Source organism: Procambarus clarkii, chromosome 45 (genome assembly GCF_040958095.1).
Source record: "Procambarus clarkii isolate CNS0578487 chromosome 45, FALCON_Pclarkii_2.0, whole genome shotgun sequence".
Lineage (NCBI taxonomy): Eukaryota > Metazoa > Arthropoda > Malacostraca > Decapoda > Cambaridae > Procambarus > Procambarus clarkii.
The window spans coordinates 10348225-10376107 of NC_091194.1; the positions used below are offsets into that span (position 1 = coordinate 10348225).

General features: G+C 45.6%; 1 protein-coding gene across 8 annotated transcripts in view; it reads left to right on the forward strand.

Moving 5' to 3' along the window:
- Tmem131 (Transmembrane protein 131) overlaps positions 1-27883 on the forward strand; it is a 280417-nt gene that overhangs the window by 221095 nt on the left and 31439 nt on the right. For 4 of the 8 annotated variants that reach the window (XM_045761557.2, XM_045761556.2, XM_069301397.1 and 1 more), the window contains 11 exons: positions 1526-2215; positions 8041-8069; positions 17716-17799; positions 20077-20200; positions 21263-21376; positions 21631-21753; positions 22558-22721; positions 22953-23136; positions 25172-25280; positions 26051-26203; positions 26468-26661. In XM_045761557.2, coding sequence (XP_045617513.2) covers positions 1526-2215; positions 8041-8069; positions 17716-17799; positions 20077-20200; positions 21263-21376; positions 21631-21753; positions 22558-22721; positions 22953-23136; positions 25172-25280; positions 26051-26203; positions 26468-26661 — 1968 coding nt within the window. The remainder of the gene's footprint in view (positions 1-1525; positions 2216-8040; positions 8070-17715; positions 17800-20076; positions 20201-21262; positions 21377-21630; positions 21754-22557; positions 22722-22952; positions 23137-25171; positions 25281-26050; positions 26204-26467; positions 26662-27883) is intronic. The other 4 variants (XM_045761559.2, XM_045761558.2, XM_069301399.1 and 1 more) reach the window with 1 other exon arrangement.

The window sequence follows — 27883 nt, forward strand, 5'->3', positions numbered from 1 at the left end:
CTGAGATTCTGTGACAAATTCTCGCTCGGTCAGCAGATAACTGAACCAACTAGGAACGAAAGCACGCTGGATCTGATATTCACGAACAATGATGAGCTAATCAGAGACATTACTGTCTCAGACACTACGTACTCGGACCACAAGATCATTGAAGTGCAAACTAACATTAATAACGGTAGTAGGCCCAAGAGAAACAACAAGCGAGAAGGGTTATTCAATAAATTCAATTCTAATAATAAAAGGATAGACTGGGAGAAAATAAACTGGGAAATTACAAACATTCAATGGGAAAATGTTCTAAGGAATAAAAATCCTACACAAGGAATAGAAAAACTGACATGTGAAGCATATGAAGTCTGAAACATGTTCCTTTGAGGAAAGCCAGAAAGAGGTCCAACGTAGAAAGAGAACGCAGACGATACTACAAACGACACTGCTCAGTACTCACTTCTCCCTTCAGTGCAGGAGAGATTGCAGAAAGAGGGAGTACAGAGAACATAGACCCGAACAAACACCTAAATTATTGGGATAGTCTCAAAGCCCTCCAATTATACTCACTAGAAAAAAGACGAGAGAGATATAAAATAATATACACGTGGAAAACACTGGAGGGCCAGGTCCCAAATCTACACAGTATAATAACAACATACTGGAGTGAACGATATGGAATAAAATGCAGAATATAACCAGTGAAGAGCAGGGGTGCCATAGGCACAATCAGAGAACACTGTGTAAACATCAGAGGTCCGCGGTTGTTCAACACCCAGCGACTATAAGAAATATTGCCGGAACAACCGTGGACATCTTCAAGAGAAAACTAGATAGTTTTCTCCAAGGAGTGCAGGACCAACCGAACCGTGGTGGGTATGTGGGCCTGCGGGCTGCTCCAAGCAACAGCCTGGTGGACCAAACTCTCATAAGTCAAGCCTGGCCTCGGGCCGGGCTTGGGGAATAGAAGAACATCCAGAACCCTATCAACCAGGTATCATTTGGGTACTCAGCTTCCACCTGTGTCCCCTTGTGCGAGTACCATCCGTGTTAAATAATTCATCCTTGTCTACCCTGTCAATTCCCTTGAGAATTTTGTATGTGATGATTATGTCTCCCCGAGCTCTTCTGTCTTCCAGCGACGTGAGGTGCAGTTCACGTAGCCTTTCCTCATAACTCATACCTCTTAGTTCCAGGACTAGCCAAGTGGCATTTCTCTCATCATGTCTTGGGCCGTCTTTCCTCTGAGCTCTGTTTCCCAAGCTATATCTGTTAGGAATTTCCTTATCTCCTCATAGTTTCTCTTCCGGAATGGCGGTCTTTTGTTTTGTGGGCCTTTCCTTGAGTACTTTAACCCTACTTCGACTAGGTGTGTGTGTGTGTGTGTGTGTGTGTGTGTGTGTGTGTGTGTGTGTGTGTGTGTGTGTGTGTGTGTGTGTGTGTATGTGTTGATTATTGTATTTACTGTAAGTATAAGGGATGTTTTTGTGGTTGTAATTGAGTAAAGAATGGTGAAGTGTGTGTGTGTGTGCCACAGGGTATGGTGCCAGTAGACCTGCTGCCGAGCCTGGCACAACACTGTTCCCACTACCTGGCCACACATCCTCCCTCCAAGCCTGAGGACAACCTGCCGCCCCCCTGTCCCGGCCTGCAGCAGCGTCTGGACCTGCGGGACTGTGACCGTGCCCGGGGAGGACTACTGGAGCCCCAGGCCTGCCTCCACCTGCTGCACAACTCACCCCGTCCTCTCTCCCCGCCTCCCGACGACTCTTGCACTCTCGACGTCTGCTTCAACAAGCCCCTCCGAGCGCCCGATTGCATAAGTGTGCTGCTAGATGCGGCGCCGAGGGAGGCATGCGTCCCGCAGCACCTAGCGGAGGTGTTGGTGTACTCTGGGGAGCCTCGCCGCAGCTCGCATTTAGATCGTGTGCACCTCATCCATGTGCACGATGCCTCGGATGCAGGGAACCCGCCGCCCCTAGTGCTCCATCTGCAACAGCAGTCTGGGCACCAGGGCACGCAGCGGGCGCCCCTGACGGCGTGTCCTGTGGTGGAGCTGCCCGCTCCCTGCCCCTCCAGCACGCAGTTACCGACGCAGTGTTCGCAAGAGCAGCGCCTGGCGTCGGCGGCGGCGGCCATGTTGGGACACCAGTGCTGGAACATGAGTGGGGAGGGGCCCCGGCCCGGGGTGGCCTGCCCACTCTCACCCCTCTGGTTGCCATCCAAGGTACAGCCATCCTCTCCAGCTTTACCGCCCCCCTGCCTGCTCTACCTGCTACTGCTGCCACTTAATACCTCCTGCACTCTCAGCCATCTCTACCTGCTGCACTCTCATCCATCTCGACCTGGTGCACTCTCATCCATCTGTACCTGGTGCATTCTCATCCATCTCTACCTGGTACACTCTCATCCATCTCTTTGGTGCACACTCATCCATGTCTACCTGGTACACTCTCATCCATGTCTACCTGGTACACTCTCATCCATGTCTACCTGGTACACTCTCATCCATCTCTATTTGGTGCACTCTCATCCATCTCTATTTGGTGCACTCTCATCCATGTCTACCTGGTACACACACATCCATGTCTACCTGGTACACTCTCAGCCATCTCTATTTGGTGCACTCTCATCCATCTCTACCTGGTGCACTCTCATCCATGTCTACCTGGTGCACTCTCATCCATGTCTACCTGGTGCACTCTCATCCATGTCTACCTGGTACTCATCCATGTCTACCTGGTGCACTCTCATCCATGTCTACCTGGTGCACTCTCATCCATGTCTACCTGGTGCACTCTCATCCATCTCTATTTGGTGCACTCTCATCCATCTCTACCTGGTGCACTCTCATCCATCTCTACCTGGTGCACACTCATCCATCTCTACCTGGTGCACTCTCAGCCATCTCTACCTGGTGCACTCAGCCATCTCTACCTGGTGCACTCTCAGCCATCTCTACCTGGTTCACTCTCAGCCATCTCTATTTGGTGCACTCTCATCCATCTCTACCTGGTGCACTCTCAGCCATCTCTACCTGGTGCACTCTCAGCCATCTCTACCTGGTGCACTCTCAGCCATCTCTACCTGGTGCACTCTCATCCATCTCTACCTGGTGCACTCTCATCCATCTATACCTGGTGCACTCTCATCCATCTCTACCTGGTGCACTCTCAGCCATTTCTACCTGGTGCACTCTCATCCATGTCTACTTGGTGCACTCATCCATCTCTACCTGGTGCACCCTTACCCCCCCTCTACCTGGTGCACCCTCACCCCCCCTCTACCTGGTGCACCCTCACACCCCACTCTACCTGGTGCACCCTCACCCCCCCTCTACCTGGTGCACCCTCACACCCCACTCTACCTGGTGCACCCTCACACCCCCCTCTACCTGGTGCACCCTCACACCCCCCTCTACCTGGTGCACCCTCACCCGCGCTCTATCTGGTGCACCCTCACCCCCCTCTACCTGGTGCACCCTCACCCCCCCTCTACCTGGTGCACCCTCACCCCCCTCTACCTGGTGCACCCTCACCCCCCTCTACCTGGTGCACCCTCACCCCCCTCTACCTGGTGCACCCTCACCCCCCTCTACCTGGTGCACCCTCACCCCCCTCTACCTGGTGCACCCTCACACCCCCTCTACCTGGTGCAACCCTCACCCCCCTCTACCTGGTGCACCCTCACCCCCCCCCTCTACCTGGTGCACCCTCACCCCCCCCCTCTACCTGGTGCACCCTCACCCCCCCTCTACCTGGTGCACCCTCACCCCCCCCTCTACCTGGTGCACCCTCACCCCCCCTCTACCTGGTGCACCCTCACCCCCCCCCTCTACCTGGTGCACCCTCACCCCCCCCCCCTCTACCTGGTGCACCCTCACCCCCCCCTCTACCTGGTGCACCCTCACCCCCCCCCTCTACCTGGTGCACCCTCACCCCCCCCCCCCCCCTCTACCTGGTGCTAGACCCCCACGCTACTAACACTGGCTGGTAACTAACAGAGCGGATATTATGTAGGAGGGAGCACTGTGCCCGGCCCCCCCCCCGTGTGTTGTGCCCGGCCTCCCCCCCCCGTGTGTTGTGCCCGGCCTCCCCCCCCCCGTGTGTTGTGCCCGGCCTCCCCCCCCCCGTGTGTTGTGCCCGGCCTCCCCCCCTCCGTGTGTTGTGCCCGGCCTCCCCCCCTCCGTGTGTTGTGGCCGCCCTCCCCCCCCCCCGTGTGTTGTGCCCGGCCTCCCCCCCCGTGTGTTGTGCCCGGCCTCCCCCCCCCGTGTGTTGTGCCCGGTCTCCCCCCCCCGTGTGTTGTGCCCGGCCTCCCCCCCCCGTGTGTTGTGCCCGGCCTCCCTCCCCCCGTGTGTTGTGCCCGGCCTCCCCCCCCCGTGTGTTGTGCCCGGTCTCCTCCCCCCCCCCCGTGTGTTGTGCCCGGCCTCCCCCCCCCCGTGTGTTGTGCCCGGCCTCCCCCCCGTGTGTTGTGCCCGGCCTCCCCCCCCCGTGTGTTGTGCCCGGCCTTCCCCCCCGTGTGTTGTGCCCGGCCTCCCCCCCCCCCGTGTGTTGTGCCCGGCCTCCCTCCCCCCGTGTGTTGTGCCCGGCCTCCCCCCCCCCCCGTGTGTTGTGCCCGGTCTCCTCCCCCCCCGTGTGTTGTGCCCGGCCTCCCCCCCCCGTGTGTTGTGCCCGGCCTCCCCCCCCCCCGTGTGTTGTGCCCGGTCTCCTCCCCCCCCCCCGTGTGTTGTGCCCGGCCTCCCCCCCCCGTGTGTTGTGCCCGGCCTCCCCCCCCCGTGTGTTGTGCCCGGCCTCCCCCCCCCGTGTGTTGTGCCCGGCCTTCCCCCCCCGTGTGTTGTGCCCGGCCTCCCCCCCCCCGTGTGTTGTGCCCGGCCTCCCTCCCCCCGTGTGTTGTGCCCGGCCTCCCCCCCCCCGTGTGTTGTGCCCGGTCTCCTCCCCCCCCCCCGTGTGTTGTGCCCGGCCTCCCCCCCCCGTGTGTTGTGCCCGGCCTCCCCCCCCCCCGTGTGTTGTGCCCGGCCTCCCCCCCCGTGTGTTGTGCCCGGCCTCCCCCCCCCGTGTGTTGTGCCCGGCCTCCCCCCCCCCGTGTGTTGTGCCCGGCCTCCCCCCCCCCCGTGTGTTGTGCCCGGTCTCCCCCCCCCCGTGTGTTGTGCCCGGCCTCCCCCCCCCGTGTGTTGTGCCCGGCCTCCCTCCCCCCGTGTGTTGTGCCCGGCCTCCCCCCCCCCCCGTGTGTTGTGCCCGGTCTCCTCCCCCCCCCGTGTGTTGTGCCCGGCCTCCCCCCCCGTGTGTTGTGCCCGGCCTCCCCCCCCGTGTGTTGTGCCCGGCCTCCCCCCCCGTGTGTTGTGCCCGGCCTCCCCCCCCGTGTGTTGTGCCCGGCCTCCCCCCCCCCCCCGTGTGTTGTGCCCGGCCTCCCCCCCCGTGTGTTGTGCCCGGCCTCCTCCCCCCCGTGTGTTGTGCCCGTCCCCCCCCCCCGTGTGTTGTGCCCGGCCTCCCCCCCCCCGTGTGTTGTGCCCGGCCTCCCCCCCCCGTGTGTTGTGCCCGGCCTCCCCCCCCGTGTGTTGTGCCCGGCCTCCCCCCCCCGTGTGTTGTGCCCGGCCTCCCCCCCGTGTGTTGTGCCCGGCCTCCTCCCTCCCCCCCGTGTGTTGTGCCCGGCCTCCTCCCTTCCCCCCCGTGTGTTGTGCCCGGCCTCCCCCCCCCCGTGTGTTGTCCCCGGCCTCCCCCCCCCGTGTGTTGTCCCCGGCCTCCTCCCTCCCCCCCGTGTGTTGTGCCCGGCCTCCCCCCCCGTGTGTTGTCCCCGGCCTCCTCCCTCCCCCCCGTGTGTTGTGCCCGGCCTCCCCCCCCCCGTGTGTTGTGCCCGGCCTCCCCCCCGTGTGTTGTTCCCGGCCTCCTCCCTCCCCCCCCCCCGTGTGTTGTGCCCGGCCTCCTCCCTTCCCCCCCCCGTGTGTTGTGCCCGGCCTCCTCCCTTCCCCCCCCGTGTGTTGTGCCCGGCCTCCTCCCTCCCTCCCCCCCGTGTGTTGTGCCCGGCCTCCTCCCTCCCCCCCCGTGTGTTGTGCCCGGCCTCCTCCCCCCCCCCCCCCCGTGTGTTGTGCCCGGCCTCATGCCTCTGGTCTACACCTGGCTTAAGCGTTTGGTTTTCATTTGGGTTGGTGTAGGTGTGTTATAATAATAATACTAATAATATATATATATATATATATATATATATATATATATATATATATATATATATATATATATATATATATTATATATATATATATATGTATATATATATATATAATACTCTTTTAGAGCATTTATGGTACCAGGGGGCATGGTTAAAGCCTTATGAAAATAGATGAATCGTATACAGCATGGTTTGAATTGTTGTTGATTGATACATATTGATGGAGGCCCCGTTGATGATGTGGGAGTTGTAGCCGACTGGCAGGTGATTGGAGGTATTATCAACCTCGCTCGTTAGGTGGTGGACGAGGCTCATTGTGTTCTCTCTATTCAGGTAAATGGTACAAGTTTAGACGGTTGCCACTGTGCAATATTGTAAACTCAAAGGCGGCCCCTTATTCTGGGGAAGGTCTGCGTTCATGCACATCCCATTCATATAAATTCCTATCCAGAATATCGTGGATAATATCACATCATTCACTTGGATAAATGGCTCCGCGAAGGCTTAAATTATATATAGTGTATATGTTATATGCGTTTATATTATGCGAAGCTTCACCTGATCAGTTCCCTTGTGAAGCCAACCACTCTAGAGAGACACTACAGGTACACTCCAGGTATGGCATCCAGGTTCTTATGCCGTCAGATTAATTATTGGATCAAATTGTCATCATGTAGTTGGTCTGACTTGGCCCACCTGTCAGCGCCTCCGTCTCCCACCTGTCAAAAGATTTGCATCCCATTGTTCTTGTCCCAGTGTGAAGCCTAATGAAAATTCAAGTTAGGCCACACATCCCTGCCTTCTATTACCTGTATATATATATATATATATATATATATATATATATATATATATATATATATATATATATATATATATATATATATATATATATAATATATATATATATATATATATATATATATATAATATATATATATATAATATATATATATATATATAATATATATATATATATAATATATATATATATATATAATATATATATATATATATATATATATATAAAATATTATGCGAACAAGGCTGAATGGTCCCCAGGACTATATGCAACTGAAAACTCACACCCCAGAACTGACTCGAACCCTGTACTGAACGGATTAAGGTCCTGTACACACCAGTTGCGTTGCTCCTGGCAGTATGGATTCGAGTCACTTCTGGGGTGTGAGTTTTCAGTTATATATAAATAATATAATATTTTTATTTTATTTTATCATACACTTGCATGAACTCTCAAGTTATATATAACACACAGAACACTTCCCCTATGAGACATTGAACTTGGCCCAGGCAAGTGGCTGGTAAATGAGCTAACCTAACCACCATCAGATCGTTACAGATAATCTGTGCCCCATCATTCCGTGTCACACGAGGTGTTTTGAGATGTAGTGACGGACACTGATGATTGACAGCTGTTACTAGTTATTGTTGATTGGGTGCCGTCTTAACCCCAGGCGTTCCCTCGCTCACCTTATCATCTTATCAACATTAATACCTTTTGCAAGTGATTAGCTCAAGGTCTTGACGGGTGGAACAAGGCCATGCTGACCTGACTGTCTAGAGTGATCCGGACCACCAAAGATCACTTGGCTCGTTAGTGCTCCCCGTTTACGGACTTAACAAGCGCCCAATTTGAACTACGTTTCGCCATCATGAACATACAACCCTGGCAGACCAAATTAACCCTTAGTACCGCCTATGCTCACCACTCAGCGAAAGCCGTCCACACTAAATCACTTTCCAAAAAGTGCACTAAAGCCCCTTAATTGAGCAGTTGGTGTGGGAGGAAGTACATGGTGACCATAATGATGTATTAGACTAGCAGCACCACTATTGACCTGCTAACGCTCCTGTATTCTTCTCTTTCAGATTATAAAAACTGCTGAAACAGAAATAAGGTAAAGATTCCTTGATGAGATTTGTGTTCTATTTTATAAGTGGTGGGTATCTCAGGGCATGCATGGGCAGGGGGGGCATGCATGGGGAGGGGCATGCATGGGGAGGGGGCGTGGTGTGTGTGGAGGGGGCGTGGTGTGTGTGGAGGGGGGGGCAGGGTTGGGGGTGATGTGGGCGGAGGTGGGGGGACTGTAGCGTGTTGTGAGAGAGGAAGACTGTAGCGTGTTGTGAGAGAGGGAGACTGTAGCGTGTTGTGTGAGAGGGAGACTGTAGCATGTTGTGAGAGAGGGAGACTGTAGCGTGTTGTGAGAGGGGGAGACTGTAGCGTGTTGTGAGAGGGGGAGACTGTAGCGTGTTGTGAGAGGGGGAGACTGTAGCGTGTTGTGAGAGGGGGAGACTGTAGCGTGTTGTGAGAGAGGGAGACTGTAGCGTGTTGTGAGAGAGGGAGAATGTAGCGTGTTGTGAGAGAGGGAGACTGTAGCGTGTTGTGAGAGAGGGAGACTGTAGCGTGTTGTGAGAGAGGGAGACTGTAGCGTGTTGTGAGAGGGGGAGACTGTAGCGTGTTGTGAGAGAGGGAGACTGTAGCGTGTTGTGAGAGAGGGAGACTGTAGCGTGTTGTGAGAGAGGGAGGACTGTAGCGTGTTGTGAGAGAGGGAGACTGTAGCGTGTTGTGAGAGAGGGAGACTGTAGCGTGTTGTGAGAGAGGGAGACTGTAGCGTGTTGTGAGAGAGGGAGACTGTAGCGTGTTGTGAGAGAGGGAGGACTGTAGCGTGTTGTGAGAGAGGGAGACTGTAGCGTGTTGTGAGAGAGGGAGACTGTAGCGTGTTGTGAGAGAGGGAGACTGTAGCGTGTTGTGAGAGGGGGAGACTGTAGCGTGTTGTGAGAGGGGGAGACTGTAGCGTGTTGTGAGAGGGGGAGACTGTAGCGTGTTGTGAGAGGGGGAGACTGTAGCGTGTTGTGAGAGGGGGGAGACTGTAGCGTGTTGTGAGAGGGGGAGACTGTAGCGTGTTGTGAGAGGGGGGAGACTGTAGCGTGTTGTGAGAGGGGGAGACTGTAGCGTGTTTGTGAGAGGGGGAGACTGTAGCGTGTTGTGAGAGGGGGAGACTGTAGCGTGTTGTGAGAGGGGGAGACTGTAGCGTGTTGTGAGAGGGGGAGACTGTAGCGTGTTGTGAGAGGGGGAGACTGTAGCGTGTTGTGAGAGGGGGAGACTGTAGCGTGTTGTGAGAGGGGGAGACTGTAGCGTGTTGTGAGAGGGGGAGACTGTAGCGTGTTGTGAGAGGGGGAGACTGTAGCGTGTTGTGAGAGGGGGAGACTGTAGCGTGTTGTGAGAGGGGGAGACTGTAGCGTGTTGTGAGAGGGGGAGACTGTAGCGTGTTGTGAGAGGGGGAGACTGTAGCGTGTTGTGAGAGGGGGAGACTGTAGCGTGTTGTGAGAGGGGGAGACTGTAGCGTGTTGTGAGAGGGGGAGACTGTAGCGTGTTGTGAGAGGGGGAGACTGTAGCGTGTTGTGAGAGGGGGAGACTGTAGCGTGTTGTGAGAGGGGGAGACTGTAGCGTGTTGTGAGAGGGGGAGACTGTAGCGTGTTGTGAGAGGGGGAGACTGTAGCGTGTTTGTGAGAGGGGGAGACTGTAGCGTGTTGTGAGAGGGGGAGACTGTAGCGTGTTGTGAGAGGGGGAGACTGTAGCGTGTTGTGAGAGGGGGAGACTGTAGCGTGTTGTGAGAGGGGGAGACTGTAGCGTGTTGTGAGAGGGGGAGACTGTAGCGTGTTGTGAGAGGGGAGACTGTAGCGTGTTGTGAGAGGGGGAGACTGTAGCGTGTTGTGAGAGGGGGAGACTGTAGCGTGTTGTGAGAGGGGGAGACTGTAGCGTGTTGTGAGAGGGGGAGACTGTAGCGTGTTGTGAGAGGGGGAGACTGTAGCGTGTTGTGAGAGGGGGAGACTGTAGCGTGTTGTGAGAGGGGGAGACTGTAGCGTGTTGTGAGAGGGGGAGACTGTAGCGTGTTGTGAGAGGGGGAGACTGTAGCGTGTTGTGAGAGAGGGAGACTGTAGCGTGTTGTGAGAGGGGGAGACTGTAGCGTGTTGTGAGAGGGGGAGACTGTAGCGTGTTGTGAGAGAGGGAGACTGTAGCGTGTTGTGAGAGAGGGAGACTGTAGCGTGTTGTGAGAGAGGGAGACTGTAGCGTGTTGTGAGAGGGGGGGACTGTAGCGTGTTGTGAGAGAGGGAGACTGTAGCGTGTTGTGAGAGAGGGAGACTGTAGCGTGTTGTGAGAGGGGGGGACTAAGCATGTTGTGACGGAGAGGTTGTGGGACTGGGCCTATTTTAAGTGCATGGTTGCTGTAATTTGTTTGTAGGGGAAGGTGGTGTGTGCAGCCTCCAGTCTCAAATGCAAGAGGAAGGGTTATTCAAAAATTGTAATAATAAACCAAGTAACTGGGAACAAAGAGCAGCAAATAAACCCAGACCTCGTAGAAATAAGCTAGGAAAGAACAGCTAGATAATTCAAACTTAAATCGGTCCTTAATAGGCACAGTAGCATTAGAAATATGTGCAAGTCACATGCCACTAAGAAAATACGAGATGAAACTTGCAAACTGGAACGCGAACAGCTTCCCTCTCCCGAGAACGACACACACTCCACTGTCTCGAGAACGACAAGGAAGGTGATAGAGACAACAATGATTGAGCTCAAGTTGCAATAATCATGTAAAATCCATGCGACAGAGCAAAAAGTCATCAGTGAAAGAAAGAGGAACCCAAAATGCCTTTTCTCCTGTGCAGAATCTTGAACAAAACCTTCATCTACCATTGGGCCCTTACGAAGAGTTAGGGAACTTAAAGCTTATGACAGCAAGAAATGAGTGAAATGCTGAGACTTCGGTACGTTATTATGTTTTCAGTGAACCCCTGAACACATTGAAAATCAATGATCTAAGTGAATTCTTCATAAATATGATACCAACATCAAATTATATATCACTGATCTGATGTATGGTTTGATATATGAAGTCACCCTCAACCCACTGGACTTTGAAGTAGCCATAGACAGCATGCCCATGCACTCCACTCTAGGGCCCCGATTCGTGGAATTCTATATTCGTCAAGAAGTGCAAACACCATTATCACAGGTCCGAAACACGCTTCGAGGCGGAGCCGAGACACTGGTCTTATTCCCGACATACTTAAAACCGAGATCATGCCACTCCACAAAGGAGGAGTGGAGCAGATGTATACAAATTGTAGACCAATAACACTTAACCTCACACATCACACACATCTTTGAAAGGGTTCTAAATACACCAGAATCACAGTCCAACATAACCATAGACAGCACATGTTCAGAATAGGGCGCTCCTGTCACCTTGATATATCTCTGACATGACCTTAGATGCCAAGGAAAACATGCAAATCGCTGTTGTAACATACACAGATTTCGCTAAAGCTTTTATCAAATGTGTCCACGGTGTTACTGCAGATGAAATGCGCACAACGGGCATTGCCGGCAAAGTAGGAAGTTGGTTCTTTAATTTCCTTATGAACTGAACCACACCTGATTGTAATAGTCCAGCCCGTCCTCAAACAAAGGCCAAAAGTGATTCCATGCACCCGCCAAACCCCCGCTGCTATGAATGAAAAACAGTTTATACACGACTCTCAACTGATGACGTCCGAACACTTCCAGAACAAGTGCTTCAGTGACGACTTTTGTTCGAACCACAACGCTGTAAATGCTTCACCCGCGTACTACAAATACAAATACTCGCCAACAGAACCTAAACACCTAACCTAACCAATGCCTAAATAAGCACATTGTTAATATATAATAATATTAATTTATATTAGAAAATTCCTATTTTGATTGAAAATGTTAAAATTGATTAATGCGTCTTTGGGGTCGACCACTGGATGGAATGGACTTGGTCTGAGGACGGGTTGAAGAGTCAACAAAGTAAAATCTGGATCATCATTCACCATGAAAAGCTGTCCCTCGGACTATTGTGCATGCTCCTGTACTTTATTCTCCTCCTCATATCAGACATAGACAAGGACACAAACAATAGTACTGTATCATCCTTTGCAGATGATGCTAAGATTTTTTACGAGAGTAGACAACATAGAGGACACAGCAAACCTCAAAACTGATCTGTCATGTCCTTCAGTGAGCTCCAGAAATTAACACATTTCATGAAGACCATCTACTGCACTATAGAAAAACCGTAAATATCAAGGCAGAAACAACATACAACTCGGCCAAATGACACTATTGAAAAAAGGCAATACTGTATAAAAACAATTGGGAATAATGATGCCAACTGCCTTACTTTTATAGAACACAATAAAGTAGCTGTCAGAACAGCTAAATAAGTGAAAGGTTACATTAGATAACAATAACCTTTTAAGCAAGAAATATCATACTAATGATAATTTTCAAGACATTAGTGCTCTCTAGGGTGGAATATTGGTGCACACTAACAGCCCCATTCAAAGCTGGAGAAATTGCTGACCTGGAGAACGTGCTAAGGTCTTACACTACCCTAATCAACTCAATAAAACATCTAAACTATTGGGACCACTTAAAGTCTTTAAATCTATATTCCCTAGAGTAAAGGCGGGAGAGATACACAATAATTTTCACATAAAAGATATTAGAGGGACTGGTTCCAAACCTGCGCACAGAAATAATACCAATGAGACCAGGAGGCATGGCAGAATGTGCAGAATGCCCCCGTTAAAAAGCAGAGGTGCAATAGGTACACTGAGAGTACTTATTACACCTCTTAACATCATCAAAGGCCCGAGACTGTTCAACACGGTCTAGCGACATAGATGGTTGGCCGAGCGGGCCGCGGGGACACTAAAAAAAAAGCTCCGAAATCATCTCAAGATAACCTCAAGATAACCTCTCATAGTGTTTTAAGAGAACGTGATAAATATAAGTACCTCTTAAAGGATACTTTATACATGAACAGGCTGGTTCATGAGAGAAATTGGCATGTTGCACTTCCAAAGGATACCTGATTACCCAGACTGCGATTAATACGTCTGGCTGGGAACAGCCACGTCAAACAGCCTGGTTGATCAGACCATCAACCATGAGACCTGGTCAGAGACCGGGACACGGGGAGTTGATCATCGGAATCACAGCAAGGTAACCTCAAGGTAAGGGAAGGTAGGCGGCCTCAGTGTTGGTCTGGTCAACCAGGTCGTCAGTCGCGGCTGCTCACAGTTTGATGTATGAATCACAGCCCGGTTGATCAGATATCCTTTGGAGGTGCAACTTGCCAAGTTCTCACGTGAACCAGCCCGTTCTCTTCATTTGCCACAACATCAAAATAAAGGTTACTAAAATGAGTTACTCGCCTAACCAACCAACCCATAAAAAACTTGGGTGTTTGTGAGCCGTTACTTTTCATAGTACACTTTATTTTGTACGTTGGGGACCATAGCATACAGAATGAGGGGCATCTTATAAGAAGACTACACAAGAGGTGAGCCAGTTATGCCCCATGTGTTTAAAAGGAGAGCGTTGAACAGTCTTCATCCCTTGGTGCTGATAATTCTCTCCAGCCCGTCCTCTCCAATAGTACGTCATTGACATATAAATACCCAAAGACTGAAAACTGATGTACTCAAAATCATAGCGGCTCGCAAAATTTACCCGACTTTCCAGTTTAAATTCATAGGTCCTCGGTTAGGTTAGGTTCGGGCAAATTAGTACATCAGTTTAGTGATGTTGTGAACACTCGAATGGGCTGGTGTCTTAGCGTACCTATTACACCTCTGCTCTTCAAAGGGACTCTTCTTGCACATCCTGCCATGCCTCCTGGTCTCATGCGATGGTATTTCTGTGTGCAAGTTTGGAACCAGTTCCTCTAATATTATCCAAGTATAAATTATTATGTATTTCTCCCGCCTGCACTCTAGAGAATGCAGATTTAAACTTTGTAATCGATCCCAATAATTTATCTTTTATTGAACAGATTCTAGCAATAAAGGATCTTTGCACGTTCTCTGTCAGCAATTTCTTCAATTTTGAATGGGCCTGTCATTGTGCAAAAATATTCCACTCTAGAAAGCACTTTTATCTTCAAAAGTATCAACATTGATATGGTATCCTGTGTTTGAAAGGTTCTTACTATCCAACCTGTCATTTTTCTTGTACTGGCGACAGCTACTTTATTGTGTTCTTTACAAGTAAGATCTAACAACATGATTACTAATAAACCTTTACATTACTGTTTCCGTGCATAGTGTGGTTTGACCGAATTTTATATGTAGTTTCCGTTTTTGTACTTTCGTTTTCCATAGCACATGAACTGGTATATATATTCATTAAACATCATATTAGTAATGGTAATGTCTTCTCAGACATAATAACATGGGATAAAAACACACACACATTTGTGTATTTTATGTAAAGATTTACGCCAAGTCTTTTACACTCTCCTGAGTGTTTTGTCTAGATCTGAGTGTGTGGTTAGAATGAGACTTGTATCTCAGCGACTAATGCCTTGGTGTAAATCTTTACATAAATTTCACAAATACATAAGTGTGGGTTTTTGTGTTATAAAACTTCATATTATTTTTGTGGCCCATTAAAAGATCTGATTTACATCGGATGGAAGGTTTGCTGTGTCCTGTATGTTGTCTAGAGAAAATGTTATCTCATGAAAATGTTGTCTCATGAAAATCCTAGTGTCATCTGCAAAGAATGATATGGTACTGTAGTTTGTGTCCTTGTCTGTCTGGTATGAAACTTAGAAAGTACTGCACAGTACAGTACCCTGGGGGGTTACCTTGAGATGGTAACCTGGAATCCTGGAAAAGGTTTATCTGGTAAAGGCTGGAAAAGATGGTAACCTGGAAAAGATGAGACTGGAATTTTCACGGTGGATTATCAGGATTTTTTTGTTGACTATTACACACCGGGTTCTGTTATGAAATTAAAGATCCATCTTCCTATTTTCCCAGTAATTCCTTTTGAACACATTGTATGCAATAACACCATGTTCACATTTGTCGAAGGTTTTTGCTAAATTTGTGCATATTACAACGGAGTATTATCCATGCCAAAGTTGTCCAGCTATGCCATAGCTGGATATATGATTCTTGTACCTTTAGTTCAATCGTTTCAATTTCTCTACATCGCCTTCCTTTTCAGTCTTGAGATAAGGCGGGACGATCAAGTTGTTCTGCAATTTGTTTTCTTCGTCTATTAGAAGGAACGCTGTTGCTGTTCCTGTTTGCATTTCTTCCTCTTTCTTTTTTTCTTAGAGGTGTGCGGCTTGAGCGTATTTCTAGAGCTACTGAGCTTATTTTCTCTAAGCATTGTTTTAGTTTTGCATTTGCTTACTGTTCTTCCCAACTGATTTCTGTGAGGTCTTGGTTTATTAGTTCCCAGTTAATCTGTTTATTATTAAAATTGAATTTGGTTAAATCTCCTCCTCCTAGAATTTGGGACTGGCTGTGCAGGCCTATTGCCCATGCTTGTCTGAACTTCAATTAGGTTGTAATCTGAGTAACAAGTACTGTATTTGTAATCATTGTTCTTGATCGTTATTTGGGAAAGATCTAATGTGTGTTCTTTTCTATTTGTTATTCACTGGTTTAAGCGATATCTGTCGCACATCCGTAGTAGGTCATTTGTGTATTGACTGTTCACTAAGACTTCTTCCTGGGATTCTCTTGGATATAACTATTTGCTACGTTCTTCCATTTTTTTGTGCCGCAGGTTCAAGTCCCCTAGCAAGATGATAATTGGGGCCGGGTTTGAGAGGTCAGAGACAAGACTGCAAGGATAACACTTAAACTACTTTCCTGATTGTTATGTATTTTGGGTGGATGGTCCTGATTGAAATGTATTTTGGGTGGATGGTCCTATTTGTAGTGTATTTTGGGTGGATGGTCCTGATTGCAGTGTATTTTGGAGATGGGGGGTGCAGATAGACCTGATTTGCAGTGTTCTTGGTCTGATTGCAGTGTTCTTGGTCTGATTGCAGTGTTTTGGGGGTGGGTGACTGCATTTTGTTTTTTAGGGGGATCTGATTGCAGCGCTTTTTGTGGGCGAGTCTGTTTGAAGTTTTTTTTTAAGGGGGGGTCTGATTATGATTTTTTGAGGAGCCCTAATTGCAGTTTTTTTGTTTGGGGGGATTGGTCAGACTGCCGTGTTTTTTTTTTTTTTTTTTTTTTTAGGATCTAATTGGAGTTTTTGCTTTTGTTTGGGTAGGGTAATATCAGACATAGACAAGGATACAAACTACAGCACTGTATCATCATTTGCAGATGACACTAGGATTTTCATGCGAGTAGACAATATAAAGGACACGGCAAACCTCCAATCTGATGTAAATCAGGCCTTTCAATGGGCCACAGATAATGATAGGTTCCAGTTCCTGCGCTATGGAAAAAAATTAAAATTTAAAAACAGAAACCATATATAAAATGGAATCAAATCCTACTATAGAACGAAAAAACAAAAGGATCTAGAAGTAATCATATCAGAAGACTTTACCACTACAGAACACCATAAAGTAGCTGTCATGACTGCAAGAAAAACGACAGGTTGGATAACAAGGGATGCCATACCAATGATGATACTTTTCAAGGCGCTAATGCTCTCTAGGGTGGAATATTGTTTCACACTAACAGCCCCATTCAAAGCCAGAGAAATTGCTGACCTAGAGGGTGTGCAAAGATCATTACTGCTAGAATCCACTCTTATAAGTCATCTTAATTATTGGGACCAATTAGAAGTTCTGAATCTGTGTTGTCTGCAGTGCGGGCAAAATACATACATAATAATCTACAAATGGAAGATATTAGAGGGACTGGTTCGAAATCTGAACACAGAAATAATATCACGTGAAACCAGTAGGCATGACAGGATGTGCAAAATATCCCCGTTGAAAATCAGAAATGCAATACGTACGCTGAGGGAAACCTATCAACATCAAAGGCCCAAGGCTTTTCAACTCTCACACTGCACGTAAGGGACATAACTGGCCGGCCTCTCACAATGTTCAAGAAAGAACTCGACAAACACTTCCAAAGAATACCTGATCAACCAGGCTGTGATTCATACATCAGGCTGCAAGCAGCCGCGTCCAACAGCCTGGTTGACCAGACGACCAACCGTGAGGCCTGGTCAGAGACCGGGCCGTGGGGCTGTTGATCCTCTTTAGCTACACAAAGTAGACACAAGGTAGGTAATCTGATTGGTATGATTATGGTGAGTGGATAGGTTGTGTGTGGGGGGGGGGATGGGAGGGGAAGGATGGGTAGGTTGTGTGTGTGGGGATGGGAGGGGAGGACGGGTTACTATACACTTAAATGAAGACACGTCTATAATGAACAAGTTGTGCTAATGTCAAGATTATAACAATCTGATGATGCATAATATTTAAACGTTTGTGGATGAACCATTTTGATCTTAACATTTACCTGTACACTGTGCTTGTTAGTATTGTACAGAGGGAACAATTTAGTACAGAACTGTAGTTTGCATATACTATGTCATTTCATAATTCAGACTTAGTTCTTCAAAGTATTTACTTATTTTATTTTATTTTATTTATGTTTTAAGTGTACCAAGTGCTTAACAACTATTTTTAATGTAATTTTCTTCATTAATAAATGTGTTTATTATTATTGCAGATATGGGGACATCATTGACGATAAAGGCGTCCCTTCAAAAAATTATATTGTTTTCGATCCTCCACATTTAGATTTTAAAGAACAGTAAGTGTGCTTTCATTTTGGGATATATTTTGAGTGTCACAGCAATGTGAATTTTGTACAATATTTTTTATTTTCCCAGTGTTACATTACCGAATGTCACTTAAAACTCTTCATCTATATATGATCATTAAAGTAGGGTCCGTTTGCTGTCGTCAGTTTAACCCAGTGGCAACAGCGGTGTGTTATTGTTTGTGTGTGTGTGTGTGTGTGTGTGTGTGTGTGTGTGTGTGTGTGTGTGTGTGTGTGTGTGTGTGTGTGTGTGTGTGTGTGTGCACAGTATTTTGTTTCAGAATTAGAGTAGTTAAATTTGAAGGGGCGAGTCCATAGAGTTTTACACTACCTGACAGTGTCGTATAGCATAAGCTCTCCTCACTCTGTGTCTCATCCAGCCCCTTATTTCTAGTGGCCAAACCCCATCTCACAGCCCTCTCACTTATCCTCCCTCCCTTGACCTCGCACCCTCGAACTCGATAAGCCCACATACTACACTCACTCATTCCACTATAAAACAACCCCTCCTTCCCAGTCCAACCCAACCCTGCCCACGCACACCAACTTGAAACCGACCCCACCTTACCCAGGCCCCACCCCGACCCCACCTTACCCAGGCCCCACCCCGACCCCACCTTACCCAGGCCCCACCCCGACCCGACCCCGACCCCACCCCGGCCCCACCCTGACCCCACCCCGACCCCACCCCGACCCCACCCCGACCCCACCCCGACCCCACCCCGGCCCCACCCCCCCATCCCACCCCGACCCCACCCCACCCCCCATCCCACCCCGACCCGACCCCACCCCCCATCCCACCCCGACCCGACCCCACCCCGGCCCCACCCCGGCCCCACCCCGGCCCCACCCCAGCCCCACCCCGGCCCGACCCCACCCTGGCCCCACCCTGGCCCCACCCCGACCCCACTCCAGCCCCACCCCCCATCCCACCCCCATCCCACCCAAAACAAAACACTGAACCCATACCAAAACAGAACAGCAGCTGCCCACTCACCACCCCCAACACCCGCCCGGTCACCACCCCCAACCCATGATGGTGATGGTGCCTATGGCACCTCTGCTCTTCACTGGTTCTGTTCTGCATTTTCTTCCATATCATTCACTCCAGTACATTGTTTTTTAATGTGTAGATTTGGGACCTGGCCCTCCAGTATTTTCCATGTGTATATTATTTGGTATCTATCTCGTCTCCTTTCTAGTGGATACTACACATCATTGTGATGTGATGGGACGGTAGAGTAATGGTCTCGCTTCATGCAGATCGGCATTCAATCCCCGACCGTCCAAGTGGTTGGTCACCATTCCTCACCTCCGTCCCATCCCAAATCCTTATCCCTTCCCAGTGCTATTTAGTTGTAATGGCTTGGCACTTCTCCTGATAGTTCTTTCCTTTCCCACTACATGTAAGGGGCATAACTGGCCAACCTCCCTCAGTGTTCAAAGGAGAGCTCGACAAACATCTCCCATAGATACCTGATCAATCAGGCTGTGATTCCTACATTAGGCTGGTTGACCAGACCACCAACCAGGAAGCCTGGTCAGAGACCAGACTGCGGGGACATTGTTCCTCGGAATCATCACATGGTAACTGCAAGGCAAGATAAGGTTCAGTGAATATCCACACCACCCACCCATCCCACACATTTTCCCAACATACCAAGCTCACACTAACTACCCATTGCCACAACCAACCATATGCTTATCCCATCCCGTCCCAACTAATCAGTTCTCCATTTTATAGCCACTCCTCGTTTGACCACATCACTTCCAATATTTTGTGTATTGTGTGATAAGGTATGTCGTGGGAACTGGGATACTTGCTTCAGTGGACTTCATTAAAATATTACTAAGTAATTATTATTTTTGTAATTGACTCTGAATGTAATATTGTTTGAATATTTATTAATGTCAGATTTATTTTTGACAAGTGGAAATTACAAATGTTGCATCAAGTAAATAACATAGTTTTATATAAGTATACAGTATTGTCATTCATTATAATTATATTTCTTTTTACAGGACTTTCTTTATAAGAATTGTAATGTGCAATGTTCTGTCTATTTCTTAAGTTGCAACTTCAGTTGGTGTTGTTCCCGAGGGTCACACTTACTGATGGCTCAGTATAGTTTGTAAAAAGTGGATACATTGTCACATACATTTGGCATGTTAAGTATGACCTCAACACCTGATACCTCATTGTAGAATAATTTGGTGTAAATAAAGGCATGAGAGATAAAGATTCCAAGTAAGTTTGTCCCCTTGCAGTCCAACAGGGATGCCCCTCATGAGGAAAGTTGTTGTGCAGAACAGCAGCCCAGAAAACAGTGTGCAGCTCCACTCGTTATCGGGGAACACACTTCACTTCCACTGTACATTTTTCCAAGATAAGGTTAGCATTGTGAGCTTGTGTGAAAACTACTGTAGCTGCATATAAATCAACATAACTATTTGTCGTCATTTCAGAGAAACTAGCCACTTGTTTAAGGCACTAACTAGAGTGTTGTATAGTTTGGTCTAGGAAATAATAGTTTAGAGAAATTAAATAATGCACAGTACACTAATCTGAGGAGGATGTGTGTGGTGTTAACAGGATAGATAGAATGAGGAATAGAATCCCATTATCAGGGACCGGAAGCTTGTTAGGCTGATAGACCATCAGCTGACTTTCCCCAGGATGCATCCCGCAACAGTTATATATAACTACCAGGTTATATAATGGGAAAACCTTTATGATTATGCTTGCATAAAGCCATCAATGGTTCATTTATGGCCAGATGAACAGAGGCATCGGTGGCAAGAAAACTTGCCCACAAAATCTTGCCCTGCCAGGGAATCGAACCCAGGACCAGTGAAGTCAGATGTGGAGGAGAGTTAATGAATCATAAGACTGAATATGCACAATGAGATGGCATGACAGAGTATCGACTGTGTATTAAAGGGAATTTGTGTAATTAGAATAGGAATTTTAATATTAGCAGCAACTGAGAAGTGTTAATAAACGAGGAAGAGTGAATGACACCTTAAGCACTTTACACAACCTTTAGTCTATGAAAACGATTTTACTCCATATGATTTGCTGGAATTACAGTGCTGGCTTGCTGTGATGCTTCATAGTGTATGAAATGTATTGTGTATGAACAGGTCTCTATCTGTAAGCCACTTTTTTCCCATGCAATTTTATTCCCTTATCTTATGCCAATATCTTCCTACCTCAAGAAAGTGAAAAATTGACTACCAGTGATAACTAAAATAATCACAATGGTACAGATATTGTACTGTAAATAATATCTTGCCTCCTGAAGATGGTCAACTATTTCTCATTTCAATACTGTAACTGCAATGTCTTGGCATTGCAAAGATTATCATATTTATTGGCAAATCATAGGTAAGGATTATTTGTACAAGTTGCTTTTATACTGGCATGCTAACGCAATACATTTTCCCAAACCAGGTAGTGTTGCCGGGAGGAAACACCTCATTCGACGTGGTGTTTTTGGGAAGGGAGGAAGGCCTCATAGAAAACACTATCTTCATTCACACTTCCATAGGCACATACAAATATGGGGTATGTATGTACAGATAACATTATTTTCACATTTTTATTTTGATACTGCAAATCTTAAAACATCTGCCTTTGTATGCCAGTTGCACCTGCCTTTGTATGGCAGATGGAACTGGTTTAGCTTATAATGGAAGTGTTCAAATTACAGTGCTGGTACATTATACGTACAGTACAGTATATTGATTTGACATTTAAATAATCCTTTTATAATCCCTTATAGGCTCTCTATACACTTTCGTGATTGTTTTATCTAATAGGTTCGAGCAGTGGGAACAGGGAACCCCTACAGACTGAGGCCGCTGGTAGGGGTTCGCATGCCTCTCAACTCTTCATACTCCCCTTTAATACAGTTGCACAATCCACATCCGCATTCCTTACAGGTGAGTGGACAAGTTATGGAAGACACTATTTGAATATATTAAAGAAAAGCTGTGTGAAAATAAGTTAGGGCTGAATGACATGTCATCTGATATTGTCTTAGGAACTGGTCACCAGAAACACTATAGATTTAAAATTTTGGATGCCAGAGTAAAAAGGGTGAAGAGTAGTTAAGGTAACACAGTACACTGTATCTTTGTTATGCTGTGAATCACAACTTTTATAGGTCTGTAAAATATTTGGTATGGACTTCCACCAGAGTTTCATCTTGGCCTGGGCAAATGGTTGGTAAGCCAGAATATAGTGTCGACCTTGCCATGATCTCTTGGTGAATCAATGTGGCATGGCCTGGTGACAATGTATCCATTCAGCATGTCAGTTTTTGTTCAGTTATTTTATACTATTCTGCCTGTAGGATGTTTTCAGGGGATGCAACTGGCCCCCGCATGAGCTGTGTTGCAGTATTTAAGCTATCCCAGCTGTTATTCAGTCTTAACTTTTGAGTACTTTACTGTATAGTCACACTAGCTTTGAACTTTATTAAAACAATTACCTTTCCTTATTTCTTAAATACCTGTCAATTGTCATTGATTCTGAAGATCAATGTCCTAGCGGCTTGGTCTCTGACCAAGCCTCCTAGTTGGACTGATCAACCAGGCTGTTTAATGCTGTTAAACATGTTTCATATATCATTATGTATGCAATTAGTTTCTTATTTTTTCTTTACTAAAATGTCTTTGATGATACATTTTAGTAAAGGTTAAATTCATGCAAGTTAGTCAAGTTGTTGATGTATTTATCACTAGATCACAGAGATGTACAGCACGGGAGGAGACCTCCATTTGGAGTTGTTGTCTGGTACACAGGAAGGCCAAAAGAATGTCTGGAATATCCCGCCTTATCACACACGGGCACTGATGAGAGCTAATTTTGTTGCCCGTAGAGAGAACAATCATACTGCGTATGTCAGGTGTGTTACATAATGGTTAAGTGTCTGGATAACCAGTTAATGTGGGACATGGATTTGCTTTGAAAGTAGAAATTTTCTTAGGTTTCTTAACAACTCAGTACAGTAGTGTATATTTTCTTGACAAATTTAATATTTGACTGAAAATTATATTTTTTGATCTATTATAATTATTATCTTGTAGCTATCCTTTATTTAAAATTTTCTCATTAAAATGCACTCTTCCCTTGACAGAATTGTGACGAGTGAAACAGACAGTGACTACTTAGTTGTGCCAGTGGAGGTGGAGGTCTCTGGTCAACCGGGGCTCTTTTGTCCGCACGACGGCCTCCACTTCGGTCTCCGTACCCCTCACGACCCTCCCTCATCCCTTCCCTTGCATCTACTTAATTCTGCTCACAAGCATATACACATTCAAGTGAGTAATCTGCCATGTACATGAATAATTTTTCTTACAGTACTAAGATGTTTCATATCAATTATAATATTGGATAATTTGATCTCTTATGGTCAGTTTTTAATATGATGTATCTTTACACAATGAGAAACTTTGCTTCGTAATTTGTCCATGGTTTAATTTTTTTTCTCTAAAATATCCATTGTGTGTGTTTTTATTTTATTATTTTTGTTGCCTTACTCCTATCTTGCATGTGTGTTAAAGTAAGTGCTTAAACTTGAAATATAAAATGGGCACTTCAAGTTGTTGTTGCATTAGCATGCATGATCATTGTGCAGATATTATCAGGACAATGTTGAAATTGGCAAATCTGAATGCAAAAAACAGATCTGAGAGTTCAAATTAGTAGGGATCTTAGGCAAAAAAAAAAACACATGCACAAATGTGGATTCATTTTTAGGCCCTATTTAGGTTTTCAGTTCAGTCTTGGTCTCCATACTATAGAATAGAAATCGAATCACTCACTGAGAGTGGCCACGTCTGTGGTAGAAAATAATAATAATAAAAAAAAAAAAAAAAAAAAATTGAGAAGGATGATAGTCAGTCGTAGGTATTATGTTTCTTATGATGATATTTAAAAAGGTTAATTTACATTTCTACTGAAAGATGAAGAGTGAGAGGTGACTGACAATAGGCAGGGGATTGCTGGATTAATTTAAGTCTGCATTAGATATATACTGTACAGTATGAATAATTTTAGGTGGATATAAATTAGGGTTGCCTCATCAAACGGTACAAAAATCATTTTTAAGTCTCCAGTGGATGTTTGATGACATTGTTACAGTTATCATGTACACTTTGTATAATATAAAGTAATTACAGTTATTGCAGAACTTCTATTTATATTCCAATTGCTATATTCTGTATATCGGCAATACAACATTGATTACTGGAGTATTCATTTAAATTACACTTTGTGTGATACTAGAAAGTTGAATATTAGTGGACTATTAGATTGAGATACAGTACTGTATTCTAATTTATGTTGAGTGGTATAACATTCAGTGTTGTTTACATTTTTGTATTATTTGCATAATGATTAAACACAGTACTGGATGCAAATTTGAATATAACGTAATGATTTCCAGATGTTTTATCCTATAGATGGTTGTGTGGCCTTTCTTGCCATGTTTAGATAACACTCACAGTTCAGTGACCTCACAATGCAAGCTGTAATGCTACAGTGTGGGATCTTATCTTTGAACACTCGCATAGCATTTAATTTTATCTCGATCAGCCTACAATCTTGCAGATTAGTTGTGATTTATCTTTTGGTCTGCTGATTTTGTTGTTTGCTTCATACATGCACAATGTTTTGTTTGAACCATTGTTTATGGGGCAATCCAGCTCTCAATCCAAACTAGCAAATAATTGAAGCATCTTTTTAACTTTGTCAGCTGGTAGGTATAAAGACTCCCCATTGTATGAAAGTGGGAAGAGGGAAAATAATTTTGCATATATTTAAGTTTTGTAGCGAAATAATGTATGTCGTACACTGCCCATGATTCTTACAATGCACTTTATAGTACTTCATATTTGTGCACAGGAAATAATCATTGTGTAAAGTGTGAAACCTCAAGGTATAGTCCATATTCTGTATGTGGTAAGATGAAATTCACTGTAGGATGCCTAAAAACCAGGTTTCAGCAACCGAAGCGTAATGATGTACAAGGTGTCTTATGTTCTCAGCCTTCCTCATTTCTTAAGCATATCATTCCACACGTGGTTTGGCTGACTAATTTAAAAAAAATATATACTCGTTATAATTGCTTAAGTTGCTGTATGAAATAATTTAATGGCAGAAGCTTAAAATGTGTAAAGAGTGTCATACTGTGGTGTTGTGGCACTAATATGCAAAGCTTTATATTAGTACAGTAACAGATTTCATGCCAAACCTATTTTGAACTAAACAGTGGTATTAATACTGTACAACATTGCGCGTAGTATTAAGTGCACTGGCAGCTGGACATTAATTTTGTTTACTTTTTTATTATAGAATGTGATAACTACTCCGGTAAATGATGCAATAACGATTGACTTTAAGCCAATGAAGATACCCCCTGGGACAGTGAGACCCACACAAGTAGCGACAGTAACCTTTGATCGTTAGTATTTTTCCTGCTACCATTCTTTTTATTTGCCTATCTCATTTACTTTAAGATTAAAGAATTTAGGATTATTTATTGTGCTATATTTTACTGTACAAAAAAAGTTAATTCAAGATAATGCTGGTACAGTATGTGATTTTTAGATAAAATATTACTAAAAGTTTAATTGTAAAATGTTAAACCTGTTCATGGATAGTGTTTATTTTGAAAACAAAATGGAAAAAAGCTATGAATTTTTCTGCCCATCCTCCTAAAATAACGGTACATTTAACAACTGTATTGTCAAACATACCAATATGCACTGATAGGCCCTCAAAAAGTTCATGTTTTGTGTTATTTAATTAGCACAAATGACATTCTTTAAAACTGGAAATGTAACTAAAGAGCCTAACCTATCGAAGCAATTCTAGGTCTAATACATGCTATCTTAAGCCTAATATAACACGGTGCATATATGTGCTATACAGTACTTGCTATATTAGGCCTAGGGATGTTAAGTTTGGTTTTTAACTTTTTCTCAGACTATAAAAGTAATTGAATAATGTATACATTTTTGGGTCAAACAGTACATGTTGGTACATTCAACCAAATAGTTGTTATAAGTGCTATTATTTTAGGAGGATGGGTTGGGATTTTTGTAAGCATGACATGTTATAAATTTTAACTGTTTTCCTTGAGTCTATTTAGATTTATGGGTGGTTGGGAAAATTTAATTCAAAATTTGATGTGTATTTTTACATAGACTAATTTTTGTAAATTTGCAACAGCTTCAAAAGTGACGAGTGGTAAGAAAATCTCCGGGAAGATCCTGATTAAGAGTAAAGTATCGGCTTATAAGCTGAGTGTACCATACACAGTAGACTTACTCCAAGGAGCTCTGCTATATAATACATCAATAACAAAATTTTACACAGGAGCAGGTAAGAATTTTACAATAGTCTTGTAGAGTATATCAGTCTCTTGGAGCAGTTCCTGCACCATCTGCTCTCTAGTTTATCAGTTGTAATTTTGGACAGTTTTTATTATTGTAATTAGGGAATGGCATTGATAAAGTTAACTTCGTTATTGAAAGTGAAGGTGCTGCCTTATGTCATTATCATGTCGGAGACATTGTTACCTAGCTAAGTTCTTAAGAATCGCTCGTTTTCTAAGAATGACACTGATAGACTTTATTTATTTTCCAGATGTTGGCTCTTCGGAAGTGCAAGCGGGAGTATCTTTTGGAACAGTAGCGGGTGTCGTTGCTGCAGCTAGCGGGGGAGGTGGTACCAGCAACCCCAGCAGCGAGCCCCGCAACCTCACCCTCACCAACACCTTTCCTTGTCCTGTTGTCATATATAATTTAACACTTCCTGACGAAGCCAAGAAACATTTTAAGGTAAATAGACATATTATTGGAATTGTTGAAATTCAAATAACATTTACTGTATTTGTTTGTACTTTTATAGCAAAGGTCTTTCAGTATATTAAATGCAGAAGGCTCATTGAATGGCTTATCAAAAAGTATATATTCATTAAATGGCTTGCCAGCAAGTTTTAAGTAAACTATTTTGGATTTATTAAAAATATTCCAAGGAATTAGCTGAATTATTTATTTATTATGAATGACTAATTTAAACAAAACTTGATTGAGAAATTAACTTTGTTTTCTCAAGGTTATATATAGTAGAAAATACTTTATTTGAGGTAGTTCCAATTTCTTTGAGTGATAAAGTATTCCCAAAGTATTTGTATTTAAACGGAAGGGACCCCTTGGTAGCTCCGAGTTTAGTTCTGTCACCACCAAGTCTTGGCTCAACACATCAGTCAGGAAACCAGGACCAGACTCTGGCAGGTCATTCAACCTATGAGACGAGATTTGCTTCAAAATCAGAGATTAACCCAAAAGTGAAAACAAACCCATCAGAAAACATAGACATAGTAAAACAAGAGACTGCTTGAAGGAAATTAGGCACCCCTAGGTAACAATCATTGCTACTTTGTACATACCTTAACCATATTGTGCCTGACTGCCAGGAGATGGCATCCCAAGTCACCTAGGGTCTAGGACAACTTGCCCCCACCCCCTCACTATTTTGTCTGGTGCCAATAGCTTGATATCTGTTACCTCTGCAGAGCCCATCACCTGTCTTGGTTTCAGCAAAGTGGTGCTATTTTTAGATCTTCAAAGTTTTTTTGGCTCTGGGGGTTTGTTAGTTCCTCAGAAGCTCTCCTTTCATCACTGCCACACCATTGGGTTTGGATGCCGTTGGCTATATGTTGGCTGATGCATTGCCGGCTTCCTCTTCGGGGTTTTCGGGATTTGGTTCCCTGACGCCTTCTTCCACCAACGCTCAACGTCTTTACAGACTCCTCGGCTCTCAGCTGGGGTTTTGTTATCAGTGATCATCAGGTTGGTTTTCTTCATTAAACACACAGAGCTGTGAGGAAGTTTGCGGCTGTGTGGCTTGTGCTGCAGAGGATTCAGATTCCTCCTGGCTCTGTAGCCCGGCTCCATTCAGGCTGTTCTCCCACGGTTCATTGTCTCAACTGGGGAGGGGGGTGGAGTTCACTTCTGCCTCTTTGGAGGTGGACACATGTGTAGCTCTTCGCTGGGTTTG